General features: G+C 42.9%; 1 protein-coding gene across 4 annotated transcripts in view; it reads right to left on the minus strand.

The window, feature by feature from the left end:
- The window catches only part of b3gntl1 (UDP-GlcNAc:betaGal beta-1,3-N-acetylglucosaminyltransferase-like 1), a 369,979-nt gene that overhangs the window by 103,066 nt on the left and 242,611 nt on the right, over positions 1-24,302 (minus strand). For all 4 annotated transcript variants that reach the window (XM_072558329.1, XM_072558328.1, XM_072558331.1 and 1 more), the window contains 2 exons: positions 7,033-7,128; positions 1,799-1,923 (listed from right to left, as the gene is read on the minus strand). In XM_072558329.1, the coding sequence (XP_072414430.1) occupies positions 1,799-1,923; positions 7,033-7,128 (221 nt within the window). The remainder of the gene's footprint in view (positions 1-1,798; positions 1,924-7,032; positions 7,129-24,302) is intronic.

Consider the following 24,302-nt stretch of genomic DNA (forward strand, 5'->3'; position numbering starts at 1 on the left):
AACTTTTCCACCATCTCTGTTGTGTTGTAACAGAGGCATTGCCACACAATCCCCTGTACCTCTTGCTTGCTTTGTATAGGCAGATCACCCAAATCCTCTGGCCTGCTGAGAATGGAAATCAGAAACTCAAAAAAAAAAACACCTTTAAAGACAGAACAGAGTACTTCAATGGCATTTGCAATAGCTGGCAACATTCTAAGTGATCTTACCTGAAGATTACCTGAACCTGAACCTTTACATAATTCCAGGGTTGCACCACTCCAGCAGCTGAACACTTGTTTGTTGGTGACTGTTAAGTAAGTTTATCCAATTGACTTGGATGGTTTGAATTTTGGCGTGAGTACCACATCAACTGTGCAAAGTCATGACAGGATGGGGTTTGGAGATTTCTGGCATCTGCAGGGAGATGCCTGGACCAGCACTTTTTCCCACGATGGTGCAGCCAATGGCTTTCACTGAATGTGAAATTTAAAATTCAACTTTTGTGCCCGTCATTGCCACATGCCTTACTCTAAACAATTAAGATGGACTTCACAGGCCAGGCATAGCAATCAAGCAATGAAATGTAGATTTAGATATAATGATATGTTTCTAAATTATTTTCATGGAGGTATTAATTGTCTTAACATATAAACATTTGCCAGGTGGAGTTCAGGGAAACATGATTGAGATATAAAAAATTATGAGGGGCATAGTCCTTGTTGCAGGGATTAATACCCAGGAGTTACAGATTTATGACAAGGGGATTTAGGGGGTTATGAGGAAAAGCTCTATCACTCAGAGAGTTATAGGAATCTGGAACTCACTGCCTGTACGAATGGTCAAGGCAGAAACTTTTATAAACATCTAAAACATATTTCAATATGCACCTGTGTTGCCAAGGTACACAAGGCTTTGAGCAAAATGCTGGAATATGGGATTGGAATAGTTAGGTGCTTGTTTTTGATGGGTCCAGACTTGATGGGCCAAAGGGCCTTTCTCTGTGCTGTACATCTCTATGACTCCAAGACGTATGTACAAAGATACAAGTATACAGACAGACATCTGGACACATGAATTAAGAGTACAGTCAGTCCTTCTATAACACAATGGTAGCGTTCTTGTGCAACCCTGTGTTGTAGAAAAATTGTGCTTTAGGAACAGTGCTGAAAGTGTTGGTGCTGTAATCGCATTACAGCCAACACACGTTCTAAACGTTCGCGCTGTAGAAACAGCAACCCTAATTCGTCAATCACATTGCAGCAAATTCGTGTTGACGAAACGCTCATTATAACAGAATGACCTGTAGTGCATTCGGTCCATCAAACTGTTTCGCCATTCAGTCAAATCATGGCTGATCTGATTGGCCTTAACTCCACAGTTGTGCATGCTTCAAGCTTCCTTAATAATCAAGAATCTGTCTATAACTGCCCATACAATATTCAATAACTCTACCTTTGTCAGTCTCTGAGAAAGAGACTTCCCCAGACACACAACTCTCTGAGAGCAAAGAAAGTCTTATCACTGTCACAAATGAGGAACCCTTTATTGTTAAACTGTGTCCCCTTGTTTCAGTCTCTCCCACAAGAGGAAACATCCTTTCAGCATCCACTCTGTCAACTCCCCTCAGGATCACACCATGTTTTAATAAGATCACTTATCAGCCTTCCAAACTCCAAAAAGTACAGGCTCAACCTATACAACATTTCCTTTTAAGGTAATCATTACTTGTTTTACACTTTTGCTTGCACATTGCACTAACTCTACAAAAACATATATTTTGTGCATGAAATGATTCCATAAGAGTCAGAAGCCTTACTTTAACACAGCATGAGTTGCAGCCTCCGAATGATAGCGATAGAGAAGCAGACAGTGATCCACTCGAAATACGCTCCCTCCCTTTCGAAGATTTTCATAAAAGAATAATAGGTCTTCAGGGACACCCTAGAGAAATAGATTGGTAAGAATTTCATGAGAATCTTGAGTATATAAGTCATATAAAACTTATATAGACTTATATAGACTTTTAACAGTAATGCTCAAACATCTGCTTCAGACATTGTTGTATTATTCAGACAATGTTGCAGGGCGGCATGGTGGCTCAGTGGTTAGCACTGCTGCCTCAGAGTACCAGGGTCCCAGTCTGTGTGGAGTTTGCACATTTTCCCCGTGTCTGCGTGAGTTTCCTCCGGGTGCTCCGGTTTCCTCCCACAGTTCAAAGATGTGCAGGTTAGGTGAATTGGCCATGCTAAATTGCCCATAGTGTTAGGTGCATCAGTCAGAGGGAAATGGGTCAGGGTGGGTTACTCTTCGGAGGGGTTGGTGTGGACTGGTTGGGCCGAAGGGCCTGTTTCCACACTGTAGGGAATCTAATGAATCTAATAAATTATGATCATTGAATTGAGCTTTCAAAAACTACCATCGGGTAGTTCTTACTGAAGACATGATATTTTCAAATGTGTAGAAGACTGAGCCTCAAAATTGCCCTGAATGGATATTCATAATCTGGAATGGCTTCGTCTGGAACTGTCGACATTAGAAACATAAAGGCCAATAACCAAAGCATGGCGCTCACTGGCAACTGGAATGCATTATTTCTTGCATCATGCTAATGCAACTGATCTGAAGGAATATTCAAAAGGCTAGACTTTGTGGCTAACTCTGAATAATTGTCAATAACCGTTGTATATGCAATCATAATTCATAGGGTTTTGCACTGGAGGCTTCTGTCAGTCAATTATTTGTGAACAGGGAAAGTAAATGTCTGTCCTCTTCACCATTCAAACTGAACGCTTGATAGTGGGCAGTGCACAGTCCAATGAGGACATACCAGTTAAAAGATTTAATTCAATGCCAAATCAGGTACAGCAAGCAAAAATTGAGTAAATTAGATTAGATTAAATTACAGTAATAAAAAGATATATTTCACTTCTGTTGTTTTGTTTCGAATCTCCAACAATAATTAAAATCTGAAGCAATGGGAGCGTACATTTATAAGCAAATTTTCAGTGACTGAGAGGTTGTTGACAGTAAATAAGACTTAGGCTGCTATTAAAAGGCATTTACAGTATAATTGACAAGCCCTAATGTTTTCTGGCCAGCTTAATCTGTATGTTAGTTCTCAGCAAACAACTTCATGCCATTTCATGTATCAATTAATTGCACAGTCTCTGTAGAGGTAAGGCATTGTGAAGAGTAACTTGTGGATTTATATGTTTAATTCTACATTTACAACTGCTGAAATTTGATGTCTGATTTGCATTTTAATAAATAGATGTACTATGGTAGGGAAAGTAACATGAGATAGTAGCCAGAGGAGCAGATACATTCTGTTAAATTTGTGATGGGTGTTGTAAATAGTGGTTTGCTCTGACCACTGTTTGAAGAAAAAGTTGTAGAGAGTTGCAGCTAATTTAAGACTAGATGTGGGAAAGCAGTTTCATAAAATCAAGGCAATAAAGGGATCGATAGAGTTTATGAAGAGGTCAAGCAGTTGGTTGTCATTAGATATTAGTAGAAGCTGATCTCATGTGTGTGAATGTTGTTAAAAAGCAACGTGTTGAATAGGAAGTGGAGAGAAGCCAGGTCTGGATCCTTGGGCAATTTCCAAACTGAGATGAGAGGGAATCACATTGCTGCTAATGCTCTGTCCATAAACACATGGATAAGTCTGGTACCATATGCAAATGTTCCACACTGAGTTGGACAATAGAGGACCGTGTGTTTTGAGGAGGCCAGTATGTCTGGACATCTCTATATTTGGAAAAGAAAATGAGGAGGGAGAATGAACATGTCAGAGAAAGTTGTTCAATTTTTGTTCACTCCATTTCTGTGCTGTGGTCAGGGCAGAATCTTGAGTAAAAGGATAGAAACAAGGAGATGTCAAAGAGATGGGGTTGGGCCTTAGAGACACAGATTGTTCAAGGACACTGGGGAGGAAATGGAGCCTTGTGCCAAGTCTCACTTGCAGGTTAAGAATAGACTAATGACATGTCTTTAGGCTCCTGCCAAAACCACTCTATAACTTCACACAAGAGGTTGCCAGAAGCAATCCAGTTTGGGTCTGCTTTCAGTTTTCTATCTGAGAATAGACCTGAATTGCTATTTTGAAGGCTTAGAACTCTCAATATAGGGATTCAACAGCTTTGAACATTAAATTTGTCTATAAGATGTTCCTGTTTCTCTCATTTCTTAAATTGAGAAGCATAATGCTTGTAGTGTGTCATTGATTTCATGAACATTTTTGAGATATGTTCTTTAGCACAGATATGGTCTGGTAAGAGCATATTGCATTTGAGGGCATTGACTAATTTTCTAATTGCCTCATCAAGAAAAACAAGAATAATAAAAAAAAGTTTCTTTATTCCTTGCCAATGCTCAGTGATTTTAGTACCAACCTGTTAAGCATCCAACAGATCACAGCAAATACTTCGGCTGCTAGGTGTATCTGAGACTTGGATCACTTAAAGTACAGGTTGAGAAATGATTTCTCTCTGTGCATCAAATGATATTATTGAAAGAAAGGTGGAGGGTTTCATTCCCAGCATGTTCTTTGGACAAACTGACCTTGATTACAACAGGAATGGACTGTAATGATAATATATCACAGCCAGCTTTCCCTCCCTCTCTTCCTACAGAGCATGTGTTGTATCTCAGTAGTCCTGACACTTTTGAGCTGGGTCTGTAAGTCTTCATTCTCAATCTTGGCATGCTGTCTGCGTGTGCATCAATTACTGCACTTTTCTGTTTACATCAAAGAACCAGTAACTACCCTTCATGCAGCATCAGTCCTAATTAAAATAAAATTCCTTTGTAGCAAAATTTATTTTAGTGCTTGGCATTTTAATCCTTTTGAAGTATGACATTAATGAATCTCAGTGATACTGTAGAACCATTAACAAAACATAAACATTCAGAAAATAGGTCTTGTTGATAAGGCACATACTGGCTTCTTTCAAATTTGAGTGAGTTTTTTTTTAATGGGGAGAATTTAGTCTACAAAGATTATGCAGCTTTAGAATTTCCCCCTCTTGTTTAACCCCACTCTGGGCCAGTGATTTAAAAGTTCTTATCCTTATATTTAAAACCTTCCCTCCTTCTCCAGTTCCTTTAGCCAAGCAACCTTCTGAGTACCTGACATTCTTGCAACTTTGGCCTCTAGTCCATCTTGATTTCTACTATTCCACTATTGGCCACCACTGGGCAGCATGGTAGCTCAGTGGTTAGCAAGGTTGCCTCAGCGCCAGGGATCCGGGTTCGATTCCAGCCTGAGGCGACTGCACATTCTCCCCATTTCCTCTGGGAAATTTCCTTGTGGATTTCCTCTGGGCGCTCAGGTTTCTCCCCATATTCCAAAGTTGTGTAGGTTAGGTGGATTGGTTATGCTAAATTGCCCATAGTGGCCAGGGATTTGCAGGATAGGTGGATTAGCCATGGGAAATGCAGTGTAAAAGGGATAGGGTAAGGAGGTTTGTCTGGGTGGGATGCTCTTTGGAGGGGAGTGTGGGCTCGATGGGCTGAATGGCCTGCTTCCACACTGTAGGGAATCTATTCTATGGAATTTTTTGGAATTCTCTTCCCAAACCTCCTCCTTTTTCTCCAGCACCCACTCATTCTTCCTTCAAGACACTGCTCAAGTCAACTTACTTGACCAGGTTTGGGACCCCCCCATGTCTCCTGCACTGGCTCAGTATCAATTGCTGTCTGATTATGTTCCAGTGAAACATGTTGGGATGTTTCACTGCATTGAAGATAGCAGCTAGGTACAAACTGCTGATGATGAAATGTTGACAGCTATTTTCTAGTTCACCATTAACATCACCGTTTAGTTAGCCCCCAAGATAATGTAGTGTCAATGTTAACTGTACCATGACAATACCGGATCACATCAGACTGAGTCCTGATGGAAAGAAGGTATGAACAAAGTCCTTCTCAACCATACTTGTGTATATAGTTTATAGTTAATAAGAGTTAGTAGCTTGCACTTGCCTTATATTCGGTCTTTGTTGTTCCTGGGATGCCGCTAATGCTGACCTCATGGTTTGATATGGAAGCACATCCAATACTGTCTCTCCCATCTGGTAGACAACAAGGGAGAACACCACTGATATGGTGTGGGGAGGGTATGGGCAGAGGGGGACCCCACACAATGTGACAGAATTCCATCTCCATGGAAGCGGGTTGGCCTATTCTGCTGAGGTTTTGAGGCTGGCCCTTTAGCTGAGATTCCCCAACCAGTCTCAATGGTGGCAATCGAGGCAGTTACTTTAATGTGGTCCAAGGGGAAAATGAACCAAATTTCCACTGCCCAGATGTTATTGCACACTTAAATCGAGTTTTATTAAAAATTTAATTTTGCTAGGCACCCCCAAGTATTATTTCAATCTATTTAAATGGACACCTTTAATGCTGCAGTGTCACCAATGTTTTAGCTAATTCAATAAGGAACCTGGACCATTTTATTTTTTTCTAGCTAGCTGCAACAAATAACTCACCTCCTGACTTCCCAGTATACAGACCAAGGGTGTCATGCAATACTCTGTACTTGTGTGGTTCTAGCAACACTCAAAAAGCTTGACACCAACTAGGACAAAGCAATCCAATTGACTGTCACTTCATCTACCACTCTCAACATTTATTCTCTCCACAAGATGTACCACAATCACTTATTAAGGTTTCTTCAATAGCACCTCTCATACTCACGTTTTGTCCCAAGTACAAGGACAAGGGCAGCAGATGCATGGGAACATTATTTCCTGCAAGTTCCCCTCCACGCTATGCATCAACCTGACTTACAGCCATAATCAATGTACCCACATTGATGTTGTGTCAAAACCCTGACAGCATTGCAGCTGTACATCACATTATCTACAGTGGCTCAGGGGAGGTTGCTCACCACCACCTTTTCAAGAGCAATTAGGAATGGGCAATAGTAAGTCTGAGATTCCCACATTCTGTGACAAGAATAGTCTTCTTAAAAACATCCAAATTAATAGATAGCCAAACCTGTGGCCTTTTCTTTGAATTTTATTCTGTGTGGGCAGCTATACTCACTTTTCCACCTTCATCAAACTTTCCAACATAGTCAAACCATTTTCGAGAGCAGAACCAAGTTGGCATAATGACAGTAGGACCATGGGACGTGAACACCTATCAAGAGAAAAAAGTGTTTGAGTAAAGAATCTGTGAATTCGCATTTCTGTCATGGAGCAGACATGAATCGTTCTTTTCTGAGGTTTACCAGGGATGAACAATGAGATTTGTTACTTATTAAATGGGACTCTTCCCATCATTTCACATCAGATCTCCATCTATTCATTGCTGCGTAGAGGTAGGTGTAGGGCCTGTACCCACACAGCTGTGAATACCCAATGGCAGAAGATGCCATCTGTCCTATATGTGATCCAACCCGAATACCTCTTCATCTCTTATCTCAGCTCTGTGAAACATTTTAAAAGGTATTGCACTGGAAAAGCACAGCTGGTCAGGCAGCAACCAACGAGCAGGAGAGTTGACGTTTTGAGCATAAGCTCCTCATCAGGAATTACGCACAGACTAGGTAGTGAACAGACTAGATTGGGTATTAATCTGCTATTTGCCCAGAACTGTGCCATTGATTGCCAGTATTATTTGAATATCATCAGAATCCTCATTTCAAAAATCAGGACAATTAGAGAAAAAGATGCATTGCTCTCCAAGTACACCCATGTTCTGCACGTACTGCAGTTGCTAGCATTATGCTTCACCAGGTGAAATTTAACTCTGATTCCTCTCTCATTCAGTCTTTTTTTTAATTGTGTAAGCCTTTAACATTAGAGATGACCCTTTGGACATCAATTAAAAATAATTTTTCAGTCCTTATTGTAAAGGAATTAAAGTTAATATTTGCCGTCCCATTGCGCTGTTGTGGAAATTAGCTACTTCCACCCAACCCAACTCAAATATCAGACACGAGATCTTCCCTGTCTAATGGCTTCAGTTCTCATTGGATAAATGCAAGGGAGCTCCCCATCTTCCTATCTCTTCATTTATTTTAAAAATTGCTTTGTTTAACTGTTATCTTTTGTTCACAATATTATCATTGTAATCTGGAAAGTGAACATTCGAATTCAATAGATATAAAATAATACCAAAGCAGCCAATAACTCTGACTGCATCTGTGATCAAACATTTCAACTGTCTGCTATAAATTGGGCACTTTTACTAGAAACTATTTCATAAACCATCAATTTCACCGCTTTTGGGACTTTACGGGGTAGTGAACATTAACTTTTGTAAAGGCACACATGGAATATTGACCATCTGCTGTGTATCTCACTCGTGTATTTAACAGGTTAATGGAAAGGATGCATGGCATAAACTGCAAGTTCTTCTTTCTGTTCTTCTGCCAAAGATGTCTTTCCCCTCTCATATGTCAATTAGTGTCCAAGAATAAGGCAGCAAGTGGTGCTATGTGGGATGAGTGTAGAATTTCACAGGATCGTTTCAGGGATGTTACATTGTGTCAAATTGCCTTCACCACTTATAACTTCATTCCTTTGCACTGTTCACCTCTGTATCTCCCCCAATTATTTCTTCAATGATAAGATCAGATTCCTTTTATAAAGAGAAATATTACTGAAGAACGGAAAGATCAGGAGAAAAATTAAAGTTCTTGTTCTTTGAAGCGGTATTTGTTTCTGATTCTTAATTCCTTAATATTTGTTCAGCTTTTCACGAAGTATCAGTCTACATTCATGACATCCATATTGCACGTGTCCCCCATACCAGTTTGGAACCCAATCTGATCAAGGATTTTGGTATGTTGAGCTAGGGATTGTGTTTCCAATCTCCTTGTAGCTTGGTGACTGCATAACATTGAATACACATCATTCTCGTTCAAGTTTCCTGAACCAGATGGAGCACATTTGCGAAACATGTGATCACACTGTCCCAAAGCAAATTGTGGACACACTCCAGGTGACCTCATTAGGACAACTCCAGACACTGACTGCATAAGTCATAAATAAACAATGCTCTGATAAATTGCAAAAGAATAAACAGAGCTTTCTTATTAATGAGGCTGAGATTGCGAACTAGACAAAAAGGCGACTATGAAGAGAAGTTAGTGTGTGTGGTTTCCTTATTACAGTAGCAATTATACAAGTTATATTAGTTTTTATGTGTCACACAGTAATGGGCTACTGTACAGCAGAAAGAAACAACACGGTTACCCCCACAGTATTATACAGTCATGTTCAGATTAACTAGATTGCCTGCTTCCTCAGGCAGCTGGCCATATTGCTTATGCAGATCACATTAGTGATATCAATTAGAGTCATATAGCATGGAAACAAATCATTTGGTCCAACTAGTCCACATCAACCATGTTCCCAAATTAAATAGTCCCACCCATCGGCATTGGGCCCAAGTTCCTCCAAACCTTTCCTATTCAGGTACTTAGCCAAATGTCTTTTAAACATTGTAACTGTACCTGCATCCACCACTTCCTCTGGCAGTTCATTCCACACACGAACCACTCTGTGTAAAAAAAGTTGCACTCAGGTCTTTTTAAAATCTTTCTCCTTTCACCTTAAAAACATATTCCCTAGTTTTGAACCCCCTCACCTGAGGGTAAAGGCCTAAGTTATTCACTTATCCATGACCCTTGTGAATTTATAAACCTCAATGACATCATCTCTCAGCTTCAGACAGTCCAGTGAAAAAAAAGTGGCAGCCTTTCTTTTATAACTCAAACCCTCCATTCCCAGCAACATTCTGGTAAATCTTTTCCAAGCCCGATCTAGTTTAATAATATCTTTCTTATGACAGGATGATCAGAACCACACAAAGTATTCCAAAATTGTGGCCCAACTGTTGGTAATGCTCATAACTGTGCATTAAGACTGTGTGTTCAAGGCCCTTTTGAAGGGTTTGAGCAGATAAGGGTATCCAGGTTTACAGAGATGGAGTGAGGAAAGTGCAGTAGAAGAACAGCTGTGATCATAATGATGGTGCAGCAGAACTGTGAGGCTGTCTGGTCCATTCCTATTTTTATTCCTTATATTTTTACACTCTGATACCCCAGGTTGAGACTTCAATGCAGCATACAGGAAATGAAATGTCAAAATGTCTTTTGGCCGAGATGCTAAAGTTGAGACACTTGTTGAAATTTAATAGGCACCTGTTTTCAAGAAGAGCAAGGGGTTTCAGCTTGTCCTCCTGATCAATATTTATTGACAGAAGAACACAAAACAGAATATCTGGTCATTATACGTTGTGGGCAAATTGCCTCTCCCCACTTGCTGCTTTATAACGGTGTCTTTTTCACATTTAAGGAATGCTTCATTTTTTTCCATTAACTGTGTATGGATTTTAAATGATACATGTTCAAGATTTAACAAAATGGTGTGTAAAACATGTTGATGTAGCCTTTTCGTAAAGTAAAACCAACTAACTGATTATTTATCTCGATGCTGTTGGATTTTGTTAGCACAGAGAAGCTGCCTTATTTGCTCTGAACATAATACCAACCCAGAGCAAACAAGAGCGAAATACTGTGGACGCTGGAAATCTGAAATAAAAACAAAGAATGCTGGAAATGCTCAGTAGGTCAGGTGTCATTCTGATGAAAGGTCAACGACCTGAAATGTTAACTCTCTTCACACAATGCCGCCTGGCCTGCTGAGTGATTCTAGTCATTTACTGGGGATTTGTTTTATCAAAATGATTGCAAGTAAAAGCAACAAAACAATTCCTCAAAGCGTTATAATTAAATAAATTTGTTGGAATAAGTACACTGGGTGGAGGTCTTGTGGTGCAGTGGTGAGCATCCCCTGCCTCTGAGCCAAAGGCTTCGTTTTTGAGTCCCACAACAGTAATTTATGGCCAAATAACATGCTTTGGTAATCCAACCAAATAGATGACTATCAACCTGTCAATCTTCCTGTCACGCCTCTGACCAGCAGTAAGCACACGAGCATCTCCTGGTCAGTCAAGTGTGTGGTTCCCCTCAAGCTATAGCAGGCGAGTGGCTTGTTCTAAGGAAATCTAGCTATAAAAGCACACATAAGTCCATGCTTTGTCTGGCCCCTACGTCATTGGCATTAGAAGAGTAGAGCTTGCTTTTTATTTGACATTTCTACCATATACAACTGATACAGTAAAACAGGACAGTGTTTCTCCAGGACTGAGGGTGCTACATGTGCAGCACAAACTACACACTTGTACACGGCATAAAGTGCATAAGAAGTGCAAAACACACAAGTTACAGTGTAACAGAAGAACGGTCAATGATAGACATTTCTCTATCATTGAATTCAAAGTCGTGCAAAGAATTTCAGATGGGAGAGAGTCCGATCATACTGTGTTAATGAGCCTGATGGCTTGGGGGAAGAAACTATTACACCATCGGCCGTGAGACACCATATGCTCTGGTATCTTCTGCCAGATGGCAGGAGAGAGAAGGGTTTGAGTGAGGAGTGTGTGGGGTCTTCCACAATGCTCTTAGCCTTTCAGATGCAGCGTGTGGTGTAAATGTCTGATATGGAGGAGAGAGAGACCCCGATGATCCTCTCAGCTGTACTCACTATCCGTTGCAGGGTCTTACAATCCAAGACGGTGAGAAAAGAAAAAGAGAGCTAGAAGATGAAATGTCTGAAAGCATAGTCCTTTCATCTCTAAAGTCTTAGTTCCAATGTTGCTGAGACAGCAAGCCCACAAACATAGGAGGTCTTTAATTGGAATGAGTTCAGGGAGCCTCACTTAATGTACAGTGGAGTTAATAACATATCTTCCACAAATTCACATTAATTAAGGAACCCACAATTCAACATATTAAACATAGAAAAATAACCCATTAAGTTGCTGTACGCTGAATAACGATATAGGATGATGCCGTATTGCTCAAAGCATGGTTCCAATCTGAAAAGTGCTCCAGTCTCTGGCATTATGTCATTCATCTCTCTGATCAGGCACAGAAAATGCACACAAAAAATCTTGATGCAAAAACACCCAGGTCTCCACTTCCAAATGGAAGGATAAACAATTGAAAATGGTAGCTTGGCATCTGACTTTGTTGGAAATAAATGTATATTGTCTCATGCAAAGTATCAGTGAGTTTTAAAGCATGTGCATTCTCACCACAGCATGACACCATTGCACAGCTTAACCCCCTCCAGGACATCTCCGGAACCATCAGGTTGGAATTGCTTTATGTAATACGTCAGCACATACCCTAACAAAGCAGACAATTCAGCCTGTGACTTCAGTCTGATTAACTAAGTCTAAACCCTCTCTGCTAAGTCGGATAGAGAAGCAATGTCTCTGCTCCAGGCTGCAATGGTACAAAGACCCTGTTGTTTCAGTCATAAGAAAGATGCTAAAACCTTTCCAAACAGTTAACACACAACTACTTCTTTGTGAAGTGGACAGGAGTCTAAAATTGTTTGAATAATCAAGGGAAGCTACAGTCATGCGCTATACTGCAAACACAAGATCCTAATTATTTTGTTTGTACAAAGTATCAAATGTGGCTTGCATCATTTTGACAATGTTGGCACCAAAATATTATCATCAGGAGGTTATGCTGGCAAATGGGACTAGATTAATTCAGGATATCTGGCCAGCATGGATGAAGAGTCTGTTTCCATACCGTACAGCTCTATGACTCTATGAGCAGAATTTCACTCCATGGGAGCAAGTTAAATGGTTGTGATCTGACGTATTGAGGGCTTAGAGACTAAAGCAATGTTTGAGCAGCTTTGAAACTTTGTTTGAAATTTGGATTGAATTTTCCCTTACTACTTCCTTTATTTCATTCAACACCAGTAGATCTCTCAAAATTTGGCAAGCGTGAGCTGGAGTTTAATTGTAATGACGTGATATACATGTCAGGTTGAACTGCATAAGGCTTATGAAATGAATGTTTTCCTGGAAAACTTGATTAAATTCAGCTTTTGTGTGTAGAATAGAGTTATCCAAGTACTCAGAATACATAAGACCATAAGATCATAAGAAATAGGAGTGGACGTAAGGCCATTCGGCCCATCGAGTCCACTCCGCCGTTCAATCATGGCTGATGGGCATTTCAATGCCGCCTACCGGCACTCTCCCGGTATCCCTCAATTCCTTGCCTTGAATATATACAGTCATAGAGTCATAGAGATGTACAGCATGGAAACAAACCCTTTGGTCCAACTCGTCCATGCTGACCAGATATCCCAACACAATCTTGTCCTACCTACCAGCACTTGGCCCATATCCCTCTAAAGTCTTCCTATTCAGATACCCATCCAGGTGCCTTTTAAATGTTGCAATTGTACCAGTCTCCATCATTTCCTCTGGCAGCTCATTCCATACACTTACCACCCTCTGCGTGAAAAGGTTGCCCCTTAGGTCCCTTTTATATCTTTCCCCTCTCAACTTAAACCTATGCCCTCTAGTTCTTGACTCCCCCACCCCTGGGAAAAGACTTTGTCTATTTACCCTATCCATGCCCCTCATCATTTTGTAAACCTCTATAAGGTCACCCCTCAGCCTCCGACACTCCAGAGAAAACAGCCCCAGCCTGTTCAGCCTCACCCTATAGCTCAAATCCTCCAACCCTGGCAACATCCTTGTAAATCTTTTCTGAACCCTTTCAAGTTTCACAACATCTTTCCGATAGGAAGGAGACCAGAATTGCAAGCAATATTCCAACAGTGGCCTAACCAATGTCCTGTACAGCTGCAACATGACCTCCCAACTCCTGTATTCAATACTCTGACCAATAAAGGAAAGCATACCTTCTTCACCGTCCTATCTATCTGCGATTCCACTTTCAAGGAGCTATGAACCTGCACTCCAAGGTCCCTTTGTTCAGCAACACTCCCCAGGACCTTACCATTAAGTGTATAAGTCCTGCTAAGATTTGCTTTCCCAAAATGCATGATGCATTTCATGTCTCCCTAACTTTGTAGTGAGCTGCAGGTGTTTGAGGGAGGTTGCAGGAAACGCGAGCAGACTCTGTGGTAGCAGTCAAGCAATTTGGACAGAGGTTTCTGAATTGAATTGAATTGATTCAGCTTTATTGTCACATCTGCTCTAATGAGAAGAGTGAAAAGTTTACAAGTCGCCACCTACAGCATCACAAAGGTACCTAGTTGAGATTCTTTGGTAAACATTCTTGGGGAAGAAAATTAGAAAAATCGAGAAAACAGAGTCCAGAATAACAATCCTTCCAACACAGACCATGCCAGACTTCACCTCGAGGCCAGGAGTTTGAGTCCACGCTGAGGCCAGGATTCGAGTCCACGCTGAGGCCAGGAGTTCAGGTCCACACTGAGGCCGGAATTCGAGTCCACACTGAGGCTGGGAGTTCATGTCCACGCTGATGCTGGGAATTTGAGTCCATGCTGAAGCCGGGAGTTCGAGTCCAGCTGAGGCCGGAAATTTAAGTCCAATCTGAGGCCAGGAGTTCAGGTCCACACTGAGGCTGGGATTCGAGTTCACGCTGAGGCCAGAAATCCGAGTCCACGCTGAGGCCGGGATTTGAGTCCATGCTGAGGCCGGGAATTTGGGTCCATGCTGAGGCCGGGATTCGTGTCCACGCTGATGCTGGGAATTTGAGTCCATGCTGAGGCCAGGAGTTCGAGTCCACCCTGAGGAGTTCCACCCTGAGGCTAGGAATTTGGGTCCACGCTGAGGCCGGAAATCGAGTCCATGCTGAGGCCGGGATTCGAGTCCACGCTGAGGCTGGGAGTTCGTGTCCACGCTGATGCTGGGAATTTGAATCCATGCTGAGGCCAGGAGTTCGAGTCCACACTGAGGCCAGGAGTTCAAGTCCACGCTGAGGCTGGGAATTTGGGTCCACGCTGAGGCCGGAAATCGAGTCCACACTGAGGCTGGGATTCGAGTCCACGCTGAAGCCAGGAATTTGAGTCCATGCTGAGACCAGGATTAGAGTCCACGCTGAGGCTGGGAGTTCGAGTCCACACTGAGGCTGGGAGTTCGTGTCCACGCTGATGCTGGGAATTTGAGTCCATGCTGAGGCCGGGAGTTTGAGTCCATGCTGAGGCCGGGAGTTGGAGTCCACGTGGAGGCCGGGAATTTGAATCCACGCTGAGGCCAGGAGTTCGAGTCCACGCTGAGGCTGGGAATTTGAGCCCAAGTTGAGCCTTGGTGTTTGAGTCTACAGTGAGACCCTGATTTTGAGTCCTTGCTGAGGCTAAGAGTTCGAGTCTGTGAGTCTTAAGGCAGCTCACCACCACCTCTCAAGGGGCAACTAGGGACAAGCAATAAATGGTTGGCCAGCCAGCAATGCCACATCCCAAGAGTAAATATTACAAGTTCTTTCACCCCAGGAATCAGTGCCTCTGCAATTAGCTCTCTTCCAGATTGGGCACCTCCTGCCTCTGAGGACATCCCATGCAACCACTGCCCACATGACCTTGCCAATAAGACAGGCAGACATCCCCACCCCTCTCTTCTCTCTACCTCCCATGGGCCTCCCCTCCCAGCCCCATTGCACCAATCTACTCTTTGGTACTGGTGTGACTTTCTGCAGTGCCAGCACTATCCAATGCATAGGGGGTGCTACTGGGACTCCAGCGCTGCTGCCAATCTGATTGGAAATGAACTTTCTGAGGTAGCTCAAGCGAGGGACAAATGTTTTACCTCCAGCCAATTAACGTTTCTCAGAATCCTTGTGGCTGCAGGGCAGCAGTGTCTGGCAGGGATACACTCCCAATCCAGCTTCCAACTGGCAGAGTGGGAAATGTCATATTCCAAAAGCTCCTGGCCCAGATTCCTAGTCATCTTTTATTGTCAATGTGGCTGATCACTCCTTTTGGAAACAGTTATTTTGGGAGAGCTTGTCTCTTGACTATCACTGTTGGCTTAAGTTTTGTCCCATTGGACCAACACAGCAAAAACAAATTGTGAATCATCCGGATGTCTTCACCAGCCCTGCTTTCTCTCCAAGTTTTCTCACTGTTTGGCTGCGTAGGTAATGGAATGTCCCTATTAAATAAAATAACAGCTCTTTTGGGACACTGAAAGCAATATTGGCCAACTGAGTGGCATGCGGAGAAAACTGGTCAACTGAATGCATGCTGGGAATTGGATCAGGTCAGACAGACAGGTATGCAAACTGGTTTCCCTGATTGGTTATAGTGCAAAGGTTGCAATGAGACAGTGGAACTGAGATATTAAGCCAGGAAGCTTACAGCTGTTGAACTGAATCATGCCACATAGGTATGCAAGCCATTCATCTTGGTTGATTATTGAATGGGTTGTTGAATAGAATAAAATAGAATGGCCTTTATTGTCATGTGCACACGAATGAGTGCAGAGAAAAGTCTGTAATGTTGCTGCTTTAGTGCCATCATTGGTACTATGTACCTAGGTACAGACACGTTAAATATTTGTTACAGAATTGAAAGAGTAAAAAACAAGTTTAACAGAGGAATACAACATTTTTAAAAGTGCTCGACTTATTCAAAGTACAGAATAAGAATAAAACTATCTTTAAAAGTCCTCAAACCATTAGTCCTTTTCACTGAGTCCAGAATCCACACTGGGGTCTGGCCCGGGGCGTGCCTCCGGAACTTGCAGCATGGTCTCCGAATCTTCTCCCATGTGGGGCTGGACTCAGACTCATCCCCATTCTCCATTCCCTCCAGGGGTACGTTTAAGAAGCTAAAAGTTGGGGGTTAGGGGGTAGAAAAACTGCAGAAAAGAGAGTAAAAAAAAGGAAAAGGCAAAGCAGAGGAGCTCAAGCTGCAGTGTCCTACTCTGTCACCACCTTGAGACAATGCTGCAAGGTTTCAGGTGGAACAATAGATCTGAGTTTCATTGGAACTGTTTTTGAAATAGCTTGGCCCCTAGGCTTGGCTCAATCAATAGGGGAAAGCACAATATCCAACACTGCCCTTTGTAACACCCTTCCTGAGATAGAAACTCAATTTAAAGTATGCTAATTCCATTGTTATATCAAACTACTGCTAAACTATTTTACTCGGAAATGACCCAGATATCTCATTAAAAGAAAACACTCAAGTCAGAGTAGTCCCTCACACACTCCAGAGAACATCAGGACCAACAGGCAGGAACCTTGGGAGCAGGAAGAATAGCTTCAGCTCCATTTTGACCAGCTCTAATCTGGAAAGTGTACACTTTTTAACATCTTGTGCTCCCAGTGCAGATTTTAAACTAGTCTGTGGTCATAGATGTTTAAGAACTGTAAGGTTACTTGGGATATTAGAGGAAAAGACTAGTTTTGTAAAGTTGAATATGTAATTATTGTGTGTTGCAACAATAATAAACTACATCTTATGGTAAACCATGTCTCATTATTAGTGTAAAATGAGTTGCACTAAGTAAGCAAGTAGATCCCTGGGGTGTGGGAGTCCAGAACTAGAGGGCAAAGGTTTAGGGTGAGAGAGGAAATAAGTAAAAAGGACCAAAGGGGCAGCTTTTTCACGCAGAGGGTGGTGCGCGTATAGAATGAACTACCACAGGTAGTGATGGAGGCTGGTACAATTACAGCATTTAAAAGGCATCTGGATGGGTATATAAATATAAATAGAAAGGGTTTAGAGGGATACGGGCCAAGTGCTGGCAAGTGGGACTAGATTAGGTTAGGATATCTGGTCAGCATGGAGGAGTTGGACCTAAGAGTCCGTTTCTGGCTGTACATCTCCATGACTCTGTGACTCTATCTGACTGTACGAAAATGAAGCTTACCTTCATGGGATCTCAGTCATGCTCCTAAGAATACAGGCTGACCTGTATCCATTCTTTTGTGGATGTTTGATTATAAACTGCTGTAAAATGGTGTCATCTATGAAATCAGACAGACTTTCAAGAAACTGAGAGTCCATTCTGATGCATTTTTCAACTGCAGCCACATGCCTGATTTTACACTTTTGCCAATTTATTCTTCGGCATTTGTCTACGCTGTACGCAGAACCAACCCATCACGATGTCTTCCAACATCCAGAATTCTTTTGCTGCTGTACAATTATTTGCCTGCTCTGCAATTGTAGTGACTTTAAGGTTAATCTGTACTGATAATGTACCATTCCTACCTGTCACTACAGAGGGCAGGATTGGCAGAAACACAGTAAAGTGGTAGCAGTGGTATCACACGTTGATATTCACAAAGCTGAGCTGAGTAACTGACTTCAGTGGCGACTGCACCAGAATGAGTTTGAGTTCCACAGAAAGGGGGCATTAAGTACAAAGAGTTTGGATTTTTTGGCTAAAAATTGGCAGTCAACTGATACGTAAAGTATTTGACAAATAAACAATCTTTGTCCAAATGTTGGGGGTTGATTCTCACATGTGATTGGCCATTACTTGAGTATATATAATAACACAAATAATAACTTTATTTCAAAATTTTCCTTCAGAGAACACAGGAGAGTCAATCCTCCTGGCATCCCTCTGCTCTGAATGTCAGGCTGAGGTGTTCTGCTATTTCCGATCCTGACAGGTGCAGAGAATGTTTAGAATTAGAATTAGGTTTCACTGTCACCTTCACTCAATTACAAAAGTACAGAAGTACGGGTGAAAAGTATACCATGTCGTCACACATAGCACTTTCTTAGTACAAAGTATCTAGTTATAAACCTTCAACGGTAAAATAGATTAGGTACAAAAATAGAGAAATAAAGAAAAAAGCTGAAAGTTCTACATTACAGTTCTTCATAGTATAAATTAGGAAAATAAAGAAATATTTGGTGGGTGGTGAAGGCTCAGGTATGGGCAGAGGAAGGGTTCCTCCACCAATCATTTTGATGTCAGTTTGTTCTGCTTAAGCGAGCTACATCCATTTTCTCCCATGTAAGTTTGACACCCGACCGTTCAGGGTAGAGGTCACCTTGTGAGTCTGTGTGGCTTTCTGTCCACCCTTCACATTCTCTGCCCCTTCTTCCCAAGGTGACCAAAGAATGTGTTTGACCTTCCCTATTACCTACTTACTTAAAATTAGCTCGACTACCATCTTTGAGACACTGCATTCATTTACAACCTGCTGTTTTCGAAATAGGAAATGTGTTATTTTCACTTGCTCAATAAACATCAGAACATCTTGTATCCACAGCATTGGGATTAGCTGGAAATATTGTTTTAATGTAAATCTTGACTTTCATATTCAGTACAATGATGGCTCCTGTGTTTCTTGAAGGAGTTGGAAACTGTAAAGTTTGGATTTCCTCTGAATTTCTGTAAACTCAACTCTCGGCATGTCCCATGAGCTGCACTGGATTTACAAGTAAAAATAATAGATGAGGATTACTCATTCTTTACCAGTATCTTTAAAGATTGAGTGAATGCTCTGGGAAATAAAACACACCTCATTAATGAAGAATCAAATGACGTGCGGTCGCTCTTGACTCGACACAATGTGGTTTTCATAAAATGATTGTAGAACTCTGGAGAGTGAACACAAGCACTCATTCTTATCTAAGTATCAGAAATAATTGGAATAAAAATTACATGTCTGACCGTTGGTGTGTAGCATAAGAAGTGACCTGAACTTTCAGGTCCAAAATGCTGTCCTCCATTGGGCTAAAATTGGCATATTCTAATTTGAAGCAGCAGTAAATTCTGAACCAATGTGACCTTGCAGCAGTACAAGAGCATCATGCCCTTTCCTGTGAAATTCGTATTCAACTTGTTTACTCAGACTATTACAACAGCCCCATCATTTTTGAAATTACACACAGCCAGCTTGATAAAAACTGCTCTAATTAAAGTAAACCTTGTGCTGCCTTATCTCCAGTTCTGTTTGTTCCTGTGTCCATGTGCTCAATCTCAAATCAGTCAAAAGTGTTTACCATCAATCAGTGGAGTGTTAGAAACAGATCCTCACCCCTGGTTTAAATGGCTTTCGTTTGCAAAAACAAAGGTTGAGCAGGTCAACTCCCAGTGTCACCTCCCTTTTAGCTCATAAAGGAAAAATGTCTCACAAAAGCCTGGGAGTGCCTTTACATTTTGTGAATTTTGGGAGTGGATCACATGACAATGAGCACCTTGATTACAATGCAAAGAGACAGAACTGGTTTACTAAGTGTTAACTGAACCTCAAAGAAGGTCCGGTTTAACTCCCAGAGGTGTGTCAAATCATGTCTGAACAGGTTGATTTAAAAGAACTATATTTAGTTTCGACAATTTTAGAATGATGTTAAATGTGCCTCCAAAACTCAATGAACCGAAATGCTGGAACAACAGAATATGACTCCCTTGGTTTAAAATGGTATATAATAAAATGGAGGGCTGTAGGTAGTGTCCCTACCTCTGAGTCAGGAGCTACTGATCCAAGTCCCACATACCCCAGAGGCACGCCAAAACATTTCTGAGCAGATTGATTAAAAATATTTAAAATAAAATGGATCATTTTATAGTTCATGTAAGATTGCAAGACCTTTAAAAATACAAACTAATTCCAAAGCAAATACTCATAGAGTCATAGAAATGGACAGCATGGGAACAGACCTTTCTGGTCAACTCGTCCATGCCGATCAGATATCCTAACCACTTGGCCCAGATCCCTCTAAACCCTTCCGATTCACGTACCCATCTAAATGTTGCAACTGTAACAGCCTCCACCACTTTCTTTCCACTCTCACCCTAGACCTATACCCTCCAGTTCTGGACTCCCCAACTCAGGGAAAAGATCTTATCTATTTACCCTAGCATAACCCCTCATGATTTTATAAACCACCATAAGGTCAGCCCTCAGCCTCCGATGCTCCAGGGAAAACAGGGTCAGTCTATCCAACCTCTCCCTAACTACTCAAACCTTCTAATCCTGGCAATATCTTTGTAAATCTTTTCTGAACCCTTTCAAGTTTCACAACATTTTCTGATAGGAGGGAAGCTAGAATTGCACACAATATTTCAAAGGCAGCCTTACCAATGTCCTATATAGCCGCACCATGACCTCCCAACTCCTATACTCAATGCTCTGACCAATAAAGGAAAGCATACCAAACGCCTTCTTCACTATCCGATCTACCTGAGACTCCACTTTCAAGGAATATGAACCTGCATTCCAAGGTCTCTTTGTTCAGCAACATACCCCAGGACCTTACCATTAAGTGTATAATCCCTGGCCAGATTTGCCTTTCCAAAATACAGCACCTCACATTTATTTCAATTAAACTCTATCTGCCACTCCTCAGCCCATTGGCCCATCTGATCAAGATCCCATTGTATTCTCAGGAAAGCCTCTTTGCTGTCCATTACACCTCCAATTTTGCTGTTACCTGCAAACTTACTAATTATACCACCGATGTTCACATCCAAATAATTTATATAAATGACAAAAGACAGTGGACCCAGCACCAATCCTTGCGGCACTCCATTGGTCATGGGTCTCCAGTCTGAAAAACAACCCACCACCACCACCCGCTGTCTTTACGTTTGAGCCAGTTCTGTATCCAAATGGCTTTTCTCCCTCTATTCCATGTGACCTAACCTTGCTAACTAGTCTACCATGAGGAACCTTGTCAAACTGAAGTCCATATAGATCATGTTCATTGTTCTGTCTCATCAATAGTCTTTGTTACTTCTTCTGAAAACTCAATCAAGTTAGTGAGACATGATTTCCCATGCACAAAGCCATATTGACAATCCCTAATCAGTCCCTGCCTATCCAAATACATGCAAATCCTGTCCCTCAGGACTCCTTCCAACAACTTGCCCATCACTGATGTCAGGCTCACCAGTCTATAGTTCCCTGGCTTGTTCTTACCACCCTTCTTAAACAGTGGCACCACGTTTGCCAACCTCCAGTCTTCTGGCACCTCACCTGTGACTATCGATGATCCAAATATCTCAGCAAGGGGCCCAGCAATGACTTCTCTTGTTGCCCATGGAGTTCTAGGAAAATCTGAGCAGGTCCTGGGGATTTACCCACCTTTATACGTTTCATCTATTTGGGGAGAAGGTGAGGACTGCAGATGCTGGAGATCAGAGCTGAAAATGTGTTGCTGGAAAAGCGCAGCAGGTCAAGCAGCATCCAAGGAGCAGGAGAATCGACGTTTCGGGCATGGGCCCTTCTTCAGGAATGAGGACAGTGTGCCCAGCAGGCTAAGATAAAAGGTAGGGAGGAGGGACTTGGGGGAGGGGCATAGGAAATGTGATAGGTGGAAGGAGGTTCAGGTGAGGGTGATAGGCCGGAGTGGGGGTGAGGGCAGAGAGGTCAGGAAGAAGATTGCAGGTTAGGAAGGTGGTGCTGAGTTCGAGAGTTGGTACTGAGACAAGGTGGGGGGAGAGGAAATGAGGAAACTGGAGAAATCTGAGTTTATCCCTAATGGTTGGAGGGTTCCTAGGCGGAAGATGAGGCACTCTTCCTCCAGCTGTCGTGTTGCTATGGTCTGGCGATGGAGGAGTCCAAGGACCTGCATGTCTTTGGTGGAGTGGGAAGGGAGTTGAAGTGTTGAGCCACGGGGTGGTTGGGTTGGTTGGTCCGGGTGTCCCAGAGGTGTTCTCTGAAATGTTCCGCAAGTAGGCGGCCTGTCTCCCCAATATAGAGGAGGCCACATTGGGTGCAGCGGATGCAGTAAATAATGTGTGTGGAGGTGCAGGTGAATTTGTGGTGGATATGGAAGGATCCCTTGGGGCCTTGAAGGGAAGTAAGGGGGGAGGTGTGGGCGCAAGTTTTGCATTTCTTGCGGTTGCAGGGGAAGGTGCCGGTAGTGGAGGTTGGATTGGTGGGGGGTGTGGACCTGACGAGGGAGTCATGGAGGCAGTGGTCTTTTCGGAATGCTGATAGGGGAGGGGAGGGAAAAATATCCCTGGTGGTGGGGTCCGTTTGGAGGTGGCAGAAATGACGACGGATGATACGATGTATATGGAGGTTGGTGGGGTGGTAGGTGAGGACCAGTGGGGTTCTGTCCTGGTGGCGATTGGAGGGGCGGGGCTCAAGGGCGGAGGAGCGGGAAGTGGAGGAGATGAGGTGGAGAGCATCGTCGATCACGTCGGGGGGGATATTGCGGTCTTTGAAGAAGGAGGCCATCTGGGTTGTACGGTATTGGAACTTGTCCTTCTGGGAGCAGATGCAGCGGAGACGAAGGAATTGGGAATATGGGATGGCGTTTTTACAGGGGGCAGTGTGGGAGGAGGTGTAGTCTAGGTAGCTGTGGGAGTCGGTCAGTTTATAGTAAATGTCCATGTTGATTCGGTCGCCCGAGATAGAAATGGAGAGGTCTAGGAAGGGGAGGGAGGAGTCTGAGACAGTCCAGGTAAATTTGAGGTCAGGTTGGAAGGTGTTGGTAAAGTGGATGAACTGTTCAACCTCCTTGTGGGAGCACGTGGCAGCGCCGATACAGTCATCGATGTAGCGGAGGAAAAGGTGGGGTGTGGTGCCAGTGTAGCTGCGGAAGATGGACTGTTTCACATATCTGACGAAGAGGCAGGCATAGCTGGAGACCATGCGGGTGCCCATGGCTACTCCTTTGGTTTGGAGGAAGTGGGAGGATTGGAAAGAGAAGTTATTCAGGGTGAGGAACAGTTCAGTCAGCCGAAGGAGGGTGTCAGTGGGAGGGTACTGGTTGGTACGGCTGGAAAGGAAGAAGCGGAGGGCTTTGAGTCCTTCGTGATGGTGGATGGAGGTGTACAGGGACTGGATGTCCATGGTGAAGATTAGGCGGTTGGGACCGGGGAAGCGAAAATCATGGAGGAGGTGGAGGGCGTGGGTGGTGTCCCGAACGTAGGTGGGGAGTTCTTGGACTAAGGGGGACAGGACCGTGTCGAGGTATGCAGAGATGAGTTCGGTGGGGCAGGAGCAGGCTGAGACAATGGGTCGGCCGGGGCAGTCAGGTTTGTGGATTTTGGGCAGGAGGTAGAAACGGGCGGTGCGGGATTGTGGGACTATGAGGTTGGAGGCGGTGGATGGCCCCCACATTCTATATCTTCCATGTCCTTCTCCACAGTAAACGCTGATGCAAAATACTCATTTAATTTCTCCCCCATCTCCTGTGGTTTCACACATAGGCTGCCTTGCTGATCTTTGAGGGGCCCGACTCTCTCCCCAGTTACCCTTTTGTCCTTAATGTATTTATAGAATCCCTTTGGATTCTCCTTAACCCTATTTGCCAAAGCAATCTTATGGCCCCTTTTTGCCCTCTTCATTTCTCTCTTAAGTATACTCTTACAGCCTTTACACTCTTCTAAGGATTCACTCGATCTATCCTGTCTTTGCCTGACATATGCTTCCTTCCTTTTCTTAACCAAACTCTCAAATTCTTCAGTCATTCATCATTCTCTACATGTACCAGCCTTCCCTTTCACCTTGACAGGAATATACTGTCTCTGGATTCTCGTTATCTCATTTTTGAAGGCTTCCCCTTTTCTAG

The sequence above is a fragment of the Chiloscyllium punctatum genome, chromosome 39 (genome assembly GCF_047496795.1).
Source record: "Chiloscyllium punctatum isolate Juve2018m chromosome 39, sChiPun1.3, whole genome shotgun sequence".
In the NCBI taxonomy this organism is placed as follows: domain Eukaryota; kingdom Metazoa; phylum Chordata; class Chondrichthyes; order Orectolobiformes; family Hemiscylliidae; genus Chiloscyllium; species Chiloscyllium punctatum.